This window comes from Silene latifolia, chromosome 2 (genome assembly GCF_048544455.1).
Source record: "Silene latifolia isolate original U9 population chromosome 2, ASM4854445v1, whole genome shotgun sequence".
NCBI lineage: Eukaryota > Viridiplantae > Streptophyta > Magnoliopsida > Caryophyllales > Caryophyllaceae > Silene > Silene latifolia.
The window spans coordinates 169,876,550-169,886,986 of NC_133527.1; the positions used below are offsets into that span (position 1 = coordinate 169,876,550).

General features: G+C 35.4%; 1 protein-coding gene across 8 annotated transcripts in view; it reads left to right on the plus strand.

Annotated features, from left to right (window-relative positions):
- The window catches only part of LOC141643340 (aspartyl protease family protein 1), a 20,714-nt gene extending 10,990 nt beyond the window's left edge, over window positions 1-9,724 (plus strand). For 5 of the 8 annotated variants that reach the window (XM_074452466.1, XM_074452469.1, XM_074452467.1 and 2 more), the window contains 10 exons: window positions 1,617-1,931; window positions 4,313-4,448; window positions 5,281-5,513; window positions 7,106-7,330; window positions 7,671-7,809; window positions 7,888-7,961; window positions 8,050-8,149; window positions 8,250-8,310; window positions 8,781-8,852; window positions 9,308-9,724. In XM_074452466.1, coding sequence (XP_074308567.1) covers window positions 1,801-1,931; window positions 4,313-4,448; window positions 5,281-5,513; window positions 7,106-7,330; window positions 7,671-7,809; window positions 7,888-7,961; window positions 8,050-8,149; window positions 8,250-8,310; window positions 8,781-8,852; window positions 9,308-9,516 — 1,380 coding nt within the window. In that variant the 5' untranslated portion in view covers window positions 1,617-1,800 and the 3' untranslated portion in view covers window positions 9,517-9,724. Of the gene's footprint in view, window positions 1-1,471; window positions 1,932-4,312; window positions 4,449-5,280; window positions 5,514-7,105; window positions 7,331-7,670; window positions 7,810-7,887; window positions 7,962-8,049; window positions 8,150-8,249; window positions 8,311-8,780; window positions 8,853-9,307 lie in introns of those variants that run through there. The other 3 variants (XM_074452470.1, XM_074452471.1, XM_074452464.1) reach the window with 2 other exon arrangements.
- The last annotated feature ends 713 nt before the right edge of the window (window positions 9,725-10,437 follow it).

A 10,437-nucleotide genomic window follows, 5' to 3' on the forward strand; every position in this document is an offset into this window, starting at 1 on the left:
TGTTCAAAGTCTAGCCATATATCATCCAGATTTGAGTGATTAGGTAGCCACCACGAAGCAACAACAATCCTAATTTTATTAATTAGATTAATAAAAATCGATAGGCGGCCCTAATTTCATCTTTAACCAACAAATAAATTTTGATTGATTAATTAAAACTCAATAAATAATATTAATAATTGATAAACAAGTAAACTAATTTATTATTTGATAAATTAGAATCCATCTTGTAAGTTTTAAATCATTTGAGCAATTAAATTAAGTTTTAGGGAAAAATATTGATTCAAGAGTCCATTTGGTTCAGTTTTAGGTGAAAAGGGTACAAACTAGAACGTTTATTAAAAAGTGTATGTGAAAGATTAAATTTCGTATATGAAAAAACAATTAGGTATTAATAATAGTAATATTAAAATTAACAATATTATTAATCATATTATTAATAATTAATATTCATTTTCATATTCATATTAATAATAATAATATTATTATTAATATTATTAATTTTATTAATATGAATATTATTGACTTTAATAACTATAATATTCAAAATGATAACAATAATGAGGTTCATTAATTAATGATAATAATAATAATAATAATAATAATAATAATAATAATAAATAAATAAATAAATAAATAAATAAGCAAATAACATTAAAAATATTAATAAAAATTATTAAGTTTAAGATATGCGAAATTGAAATGGCCTGAATTTTGTGGAGCTGAGCTGAGCTGAGCTGAACTGAAGGGAGCTGAGCTGAACTGAACTAAACTGAATAGAGCTGAGCTGAACTGAACTGAGCTGAGCTGAACTGAACTGAATAGAGCTGAGCTGAACTGAAGTGAGCTGAAATTAAGCCAGAAAGAACAGAGCCTAACTTAAGCTTCGTTTAAATAGTGAAAATTAAAGGAAAAAAATATACACTTCGTAAACGTAAACGTTTTCCTTATTCGAGTACCCAAATGAAAGGGAAATGATATTAGTCAATAATTTTGGCCCTGTTCTTTTGGACTTAATTTCAACTCATTTCAGTTCAGTTGACCTATATTCAATTCAGTTTAGTTTAGCTTCATTCAAGTTTAGTTCAGCTCTTCTTTTCACAAATTAACTATTTACTTCAATTCAACTCCATTAAATTCAATTTAGTTTAATTCAACTATATTAATTTCAGTTCAGTTCAATTTAATTCAGTTCTCTCTTTATTCTAAATCCGCTCCCCTTTTTCTTCCCTCTATTTTTAACATTCAATCAAACAATTAATGACGCAATTAAAACATTTGACACTTGACATAGTTGACACTCCCCTCCTCCAAAATTCCAATATTTCATTCCTACTCATTATTGATTGATGTAACAAATTATGACTCATGTTCAAACCGAACAGAAAAAGAGGTGGCTTTTTCATTACGTGTTATGGACCCACCCACATCATCTCTATAAACTCGACACCAAACCCAAACCATCTCTCTTTTCTCTCTCTTTTTTTTTTTTTTTTTAGACAACACTCTTTTCTCTCTCTAAACATATACTCTTCATTACTTCACTTTGTCGCAAAATAAAAATCTGATTAATTTAATTAAATAAATAAAACAAACAGCATGTCTTTCACTTTCAGGTGTTCAAGTACAAACACACGTGGCGTGTTCCTATTAGTCCTAATATTGGGCTGGACAGCCCAACCTATATACGGGTACGGGACATTCGGGTTTGATATTCATCACAGGTTTTCGGATCCGGTTAAACGGGTTTTGGATAGTAGTGAGCTGCCGGAGAAGGGTACTGTGGAATACTACGCTGCCATGGCCCACCGTGATGCTGTTATACATGGTCGACGTCTTTCTTCTTCTTCCTCATCCTCCGCCGCCGCGGCGAAAACTCCTCTTACGTTCTCGTCTGGCAACACCACTCACCGGATAAGCCTCTTTGGATTGTACTCTTTCTTACCCTCCCTTTTCTTTTGTCATCAATTAAGTAGCAAATATTATAAGACGGTTTTATATTAAATTACTACTCTTCCATTCAACTGCACACTACGCTTTCTTTTTTCACGTTTGTCACGCGTCTTTTACGCTCTAAATATAGTTAGCTAGGTATTTACAAAAAATATAAAAGTGAGATATTTTTAATATACTCTTAACGACGAATAAAACAAAATCTCACGTAAATATATTTTCACTTATTGGGAGAAAATTGAAATTTAATGTTTTAACTATAAATAGTGTGCAAAATAGATAATGGTAGGGTGAACTTGAATGGAGGGGGTATATCTTGGAACTTTTTTATTAACTATCCGTGTTTTAGCGAGATTTATGTTTTAAATGTATAGTTTGATACTACAAGTACTCCTAACTTAGTGTTAAACCGTTTTAAGCTAGACCAACACTTGAGTTAGAGGAGTAAGAAACGGTCGAGCTTGTGGGCAAGTCGTAAATAAGAGCGCCGGACACGGAGTAGTAATTATGTTATGTCCGGAAAAGAAAATATTATAATTTGTAAATTGTCATCTACCATACTTAAGAAACGCAAATTCTTGAAATTTGTTTGTAAAGTTCGAATTTTTTTTTTTTTAAAACAGAAATTTCCTATAAAAATGTACTCAGGTAATCGGTGTAAGTGTATAACAAAGCATTTTCTTATTGGGGTATTTGGTTAATTAGATAAAATCATCCAACACAAATATGTTACTCCGTATTTTTGTAAATCGTTTTTTTTTTGGTAGCGATTTAAGGGGGCAATGATACCGACTTTTATTTTTTACCTTCTCTGCCGAACTTCACCCGTAATGCATGAGTTGCATCAACCTTTTGTAGATGCGTTTTAGAAGTTAGAACAGTTTGGTGAATCAAGGGTCAGATAAGAAGTAACGTTGACTTTTATTAGTACATGCAAAACAACGAAGACTTGTAGAGGAAAATCTACTAAAGTAGGGATTTTGTTCTCAAATCTTATGTGGATTTATTCTCTGCCATAGTTTCAACCCAACCCTCATTTGCAATTTTTTTTTTTTGTTTTTTTGGGTGCTGATTTTCGCAGTACACATTTTACTCAGCGTAGTACACTTTGACAATTGTACCCTTCTCATTTCCCTTTTTTATTTTCTCTCTCTAATCTCTCTCTAGGGTATTCTCTCTAATTAAGCATACCAATTCTCCGTTGGTAAATTATGTACTGCATTAATAAATTATGTACTTCATTGAAAAATTATTTTTCACAAATACATTTACGGTATTGATAAATTATTTTTACAAACGCATCTAGTGTATTTATAATACAATTACGTACTACCTTGAAAAATAAATATAACCCATTGTTGTATACTTGGTAAAGGGCTAATTAAACTAAGTACTCCGTACACGAACTATGCTGCTCTCCTTGTTGCAAATGCTAGTGAAAATTGGTTTGAACCTTTGAGGGGGGAAGCAATAGTTTTGAGTTTGCAGGTTACACCTATTTCTAGGAAAATAGGTTTTAAATCAAATGAGACTATAATATCTTGCGAAGTGAATTTGACGGTAAATTCCCAATTAATTTGAACATAAACCCTAATTAATAAAGATACAAAATTTTAATAAATAGTCAAATTAATTATTAGTAATGTATTGGTGAATAAATACATGCTCAATAATTGAATAATCATTTATAATTGAAGAATTTGAAAGGGTTGAAGGAAGTTAAAGATTTAGCAATAGAGTGAAGGGGGGGAGAGAATTAAGTTTGATGATTTTTAGTCAAGGGTAAACAAATGGAAAAATTGGTGTAAAAAGTACTGTAATGAGTAAAATATGTACTGCGAAAATAAACTACGTTTTTTTTTTTTGGCTTTGAGCCACCGTTTACCAAACCGCTGTGTTGCAGCACGTGTTTTAAGATGTAAACTTTATCAATTAAACTAACTAAATTGTATTATCATGGGTTTTTCACTCTTTCCTATTAAATGGGTTTCTAGGCTCACAGCTCACTAGTACGGAGGTGAATAATCTTGTTGCATTTGGTAAAGGAAAAGTGGATTGTGTGTTAAAGAAAAGTAGTTGGCATGTTATTGTTATGTTAGGTAGCTTTTGCAATTCTTTTTTGAGCATTGGATGCGCAATTACCTATAATGGCCATTATAGTATAATACAAGTACTAATTAATCATGGTAGAAAATGTTTTTAGTTACTCCTTTCTATCGTTTGTTTACTACTTATTTTTTGTGAAATGTCTTTAATCAACGGTAAACAAATGATTGAAACAAAGAGAGTATTTATTTACTTGTAGTTCTTTAAGTTAATCAACCAGATTATAATGAAACAGTTGCTCAATTGAATGCAGCTTGCAATATGCAAATGTGACCGTAGGTACGCCGGCAATGTGGTTTTTGGTGGCACTAGACACGGGGAGTGACCTCTTTTGGTTACCTTGCGATTGTGACAGTTGTGTCAAAGGGGTTAGAATTAGATCGCAAGAGGTATATTCTCGTTTTTTGTTGATGATTAATTGTATACTCCGTATTATCTTCTAATACATGCTTAGAGTCTTAGACCATTCTTTGAATATGTAGTATCGGCTGTATGGAGTTAGCTTTCGGCCGTAATTTTACACAATAGTACTTGAGTATCGTTAATGTATTCCTGCTTCATGCTCTATGATTTGTTTTGGGCTTGTAATGTGCCCTCCAACTTCTGTTCACATGGACACATTTGGATTGTATAATAATGAATTGAGAGCTCCCACCTTACGCAACAAACAATTCGATGATTTTAATAGAAATTTCTATATTTGATACTAGAAGGATACCAAAATTACATATTAATTACTCCCCATGTGTTTATTTGGTAGATGAGTGGTTGAGAGTTTGAGACATCTCTTTCAGTTGTTGTGCTAAGTTATTCATCTTGGTTGCTTTTTGAAAGTTAACTACTTACAGGAGCAGTTCCTTTCATTTTGCTCTTTTGTTTTTATTTCTATGTCCGTCTGGTCCGTGCTGTCTTTTGGACGCACTGTAGTTTTAGTGGTGAGAACTATTACATCGCCTATAGTTCGAACCCTTGCACAGATATACCATTTATAGCAGAAGCTTTGTTAGAGGCATAGTGGTAATTAAAAGGATCATAGTCAATATTGAATACATTCAATAGGCTTCTCCCTTTCCCGTTCAATATGAATTTCACTGTCATTTTGAATAAGTGTGTGCAAGAATAGCACTCAGACTAAATTAGTGAAGATATTTATTTATATGTCAGATGAAGAAGGGATTGCCTATTTCTCTCATACCTTTTTTTGTGTGTTTTTGGTCTCAGCTAGACTTTAACATTTACAGCCCAAGTACATCATCCACTGGTACTAAAGTTCCCTGCAACAGTTCTCTGTGTGGACATAGAACAAGCTGCTCGGGATCATCACGCACATGTGACTACAGTATTATGTATCTTTCTGCCAACACATCCTCATCTGGGTACTTAGTTGAGGATGTATTGCATCTTGTTACAGATGATACTCTCTCTAAACCGGTACGCGCAAAGGTTCCCTTTGGGTAAGTGGCCATTCATGTTTACCTGTTAATACTTGTTTCCCATCTTACGGTTGTAGTTTCCTTTTGTGCTTCAATGCTTTAGGAGCAACTTTGTCTGAATTAAGGCTCTGCTTGGTTCAGGGCAATTACATTGTCCTTCCAAGCGTAACTGGTTTACCCTTTGAAACTATGAAATGTCAAATTTTCTTTCTTACACCTCTCGTTTTCCTTCCATTTTTTTTTGCTAAACAACCGACCTACAGAAAACCTTTCATTAAGTCCGATTGTAAATATTTTCCTCGAAGCCAAACAGAGCCTGAGGTGTGTATCACAGGTCTTTTCTGATGGTATAAATTTCCAACTAGTGAGGTGTCAGTTCACTAAGGTGGCGGGGTTGAGATCGACAGAGGCAGGGAGTATTATTTTCGATGGGAATGTTGTTGAGGGTTCGGATTTCTTCAGATATCTAGGATCTATTATTCAAAAAGATGGGGAGTTAGACGGAGATGTGGCTCACAGAATTAAAGCGGGATGGTTGAAATGGAAGAGTGCTTCAGGGTTTCTATGCGATAAAGATATGCCCCAAAGATTAAAGGGAAAATTTTATCGCACGGCAATTAGGCCTGCCCTACTTTACGGCTCCGAGTGTTGGGCCGTGAAGCATTGTCACATTCAAAAGATGAGTGTGGCGGAGATGCGCATGTTGAGGTGGATGTGCGGACATACAAGGAAAGATCGGTTAAGGAATGAGGTGATTAGGGAAAAGGTAAAAGTGGCGCCAATAGAGGACAAGATGATGGAAAACCGACTAAGATGGTTTGGCCACGTGAGAAGGAGACCTATGGACGCACCAGTTAGGAGGAGACTTGGAGAACAGAAAAAGGTCCCTAGAGGCGAGAGGAAGACCGAGACAGGACATGGTTGAGAGTGATAGAGCACGATATGAGAGTTCTGGGGCTTGAGGAGAGTATGGTGACGGAGAGGGCACAATGGAGGGAAAGGATACATGTGGATTTTTAGTATTTGATGTTTTTTGACATATTTAGTGTTTTTTTATTTAATTTAAAGAAATTAATTTATTTATTTTTCTCTCCTTTATTACACTTTTTCACCAACCACTTTCTTATAGATTTCATCTGGTTCATTCCGGATCCTTAACTCTATTTCGGTTTTTAAAAATCGTTTTAATCTTTTCTCTCGATTTAAATTTTAAGTTTTTATAAAAGAAAGACGGAATTCGATTTTAAAACCCCTAAGTTCACCTTGACTTTCCATTACATTTTCGTTCTTCCTTTTTGTTTTTCATCTTCCCTTTTTTTATTCGCATTTTGAGGCGTGCGTTCACCCATGGACGGTTCGAAAAGATGATTCATGTCAGCCGACCCCAAATCATTTTGGGATTAAGGCTCTGATGTTGTTGTTGTTGTTGTTGTTTTCAGTTTCAGGCTTTTTTGTTATTCCACCAAGGTCCTTTGGATTATACACACATGATTTATTTTTTCGGGAATAATTTGAACTAATAGCAACCTATAGAATTTGACTTCAAAGTCTATAATGTCATTTGCAGTACAGCCGTCTAATCTCTATAACCAGATAATCCTTAATTTATGCAGCTGCGGCGAGGATCAAACAGGATCTTTTTTAGATGGGGGAGCTCCCAACGGTTTACTCGGGCTTGGCCTTAAAAGTATTTCTGTTCCTAGCATTCTCGCCAGTAGAAAAGTTGCCGTAAATTCTTTCTCTATGTGTTTCGGAGATGATGGAACAGGTAGAATTACTTTCGGAGATCAGGGCAGCTCGGACCAAAGTAAAACACCTTTCATTATTAGGCAACTAACGTAAGCAATCACCTTTTTCTTTGAAATACTCGTCTCAACAATTTCTTGTTTCAAGATCAAAGTTCACAATATTAGACCTGGCAAACAGGCCGTTCAGGTCGTTTGGAGTGCGCTGTTATCAGGATATTTCTGTTGTTTGAGTTTGGGTCATTTTCGAATCAATGGTTATTATTTACTAATCAGGTCAATCATGTTATTTTCGCGGCATTTTCTGGTCGTTTCATATTAAGGTTTTTGTTCCAAACTAATCATTTGGGTCGGGTCAAATAGCTTCAGGTAGTTTGTTGGTTCTAGTTCCTCTCATGTGAGTTACTGACAATTGGTGTTTTGAAACTGCCAGCCCACACTATAACATTAGCATAGAACAGATTATTGTGGGAGGCAAAACCTCCAAAGTTGATGGCGTTTATGCAATTTTCGACTCTGGTACTTCTTTCACATATTTAAACGATCCAGCTTATGCACTAATTGCAGAAAATGTGAGTTCTCCTCAATCTTTGACTCATGTCAGTGATATTCTATATCAACTATAACTTATCCGAAACACTTCTTTTCAGTTTGATTCCATGGTAACAGACAGCAGACACAGTTCTGATCCAGATATCCCTTTCGAGTACTGCTATGACCTTAGGTAAGCAGCATTAGCCATATGATTAAATGTTTTTGTATGGATTACCCTCTATTTTTTGGCTGAAGTGTTAACCCTGGTTAACTTTCAGCTCTATAGATAGCAGCCCGAGTACTCCTCCAATCAACTTGACGATGAAAGGTGGAGATCAGTTATATGTCATTGATCCTACGGTGACAGTTTCTACCCAGGTAATTCCTTCTCATAATGACACTATCCACATCAGCACATGACAGTTGATTCAAATGATGAGTTGTCAGCAGGTGGTCTAATATGGTTTGTTTCATCCAGACTGGAGATGTAATCTACTGCCTGGGGATTGTGAAAAGCGAAGGAGTAAATATCATTGGCCGTGAGTATCTCCTTTTACAGTTAGTCCATTGAAAAACAGTTTGATGTTAGATATAATATGAGACCAACTCCTTTTAATTATCTCTTGATAATATTATCATGAGATATTTGTACTCAATTTACGCCTCTGCTACAAAATCTCGAGAAAAATCTGTTTTTATGTGTAAAGGAATCCACTGGGGCAGTTTGATGTCAGGTTTCGAATCCAAGTCATGAGTGACACAAGTACACAACTCAATGACTTAGCCAGCCAACAATTTAGAACTATATGTGAAGAGGTTCATGCTAGAATTCCTCAACACCATGCTGGCGTATACTATGATTACGCAACATTATGGTGTCGGTCTCTTTTAGTTCTCTCCTCAGTCCCAATTTTCAGTTCTTGGTACACTGTTTTATAAACAGCAATGTTGCTTCTGGGTTATGCTGTCAAAATCAGTTCCCTCATTCTTTTGTGATCATGCTTTACAGAGAACTTCATGACTGGCTATCGCGTAGTATTTGATCGCGAAAAGATGGTGTTAGGCTGGAAGGCATCAGACTGTGAGTATCAAACTAACACTTCTAGTTTCTTTTTTATTCGCTTCCTACACATTCTTAGTTTTTTTTGTGGACACGCGTCTGACGTGTTTGACAGGTCTAAATAGTGAGATGTATTATCATTTTGTTTGTGCATTCTCATGTATCGGAAAAAAGAGTTATACTGCAACAAAGATGCATTTTTTTCTCTAAACATAAAAATATCACTCGCAATATTTTATTTTAATAAAAATCAAGAATTTGTCTTTCCATTTGGTCATTTGGACCTACAGAAGGAACTACGAGGAAAACACAAAAATTTGTCTTTCCATTTGGTCATTTGGACCTACAGAAGGATTGACAAGAACCTAACTTTTTGATCACGATAGCTATAAACAGCATTTACTAAAAGCCCTTAGTTTTCAGTTTGCTGTTTAAATTATTCGAGTTATTATGTGATTGACGAGTTTTAAACTTAGGTAATTACGTGACGGAGTCGAACACGCTACCAATAAGTCCTCAAGGTTCAGCAAAAGTTTCTCCAATAGCCTCCGTTGAGCCTCAAGCAACACCAAGTAACAGTAATCATATGTCCGGGGCAGCACCAACTTGGAGTATATCTCATTTACATTTCTGGACTTGTACACTCATCTTCAGTTTCCTTCAAGCCTTGTCATTTTTTTCCTAATTAGTTAGTGTTAGATTATTGACTAGTTGATGCCTTATATTTGGAAGGTATTGACTAATTCGACCCGGTCAAACCTTTTCTTAAGATTTTAGGCTCATTTTTGTCTTTAGGGAATTATTTGGAGATCCCCGATTGTAAATATGATTTATGTTTCGATGTAGCATTGTATATCATCATTTATAGTAATTCACACATGGTTATAAAGAGAGCATATATGATTAGGGGTGTTAACGAGCCGAGCCGAGCCCGAGCTTGGCCTTGCTCGGCTTGTGCTCAAGAACCAAAACTCGAGCTCGAGCCGATCTCGAGCTTACCCGAGCTTGAAAAAAATGTGCTCGTTATAAAGCTTGCGAGCTTTAACGCGAGCTCGAGCCAAACTCGAGCCCAAATCGAGCCTATATAAAATTGTATTTTTTTATTTTTTTTTCTTTCGATATTTTCAATAATAAGGCTCGAAGGTTATATGTAAAAATATTTGGCAAACCAGCGAGACATTTGATATATGTGATACAAAAATATAATCATGATAAGATATTTTTATAAAATATGAGCAATATTCTATGTAATCACACAAATTCGAGCCGCTCACGAGCTTTTCGAGTCGAGTCGGCCTTTGCTAGGCTTGACTCGTTAAGCTCTCGAGCCGAGCCCGAGCCCGAGCCGAGCTCGCACGAGCCGAGCTTTGACCGAGCTTTGACCGAGCCGATCTCGAGTAGCTCGCGAGCTGTCTCGTCTCATTAACACCCCTATATATGATGGATCTCCCCGTTATGTGAAGTATGCCCTTCGCGGAACTACATAGTATAACCATTAACCAGGTGAGCTGAGACGCCGTAAAGCGTAAAGGATGAAATTTGAATTTTACTAAATTTTTCAAAATACTTTCTATACATCATTTGGAATAGAGAAAATTCAACTATA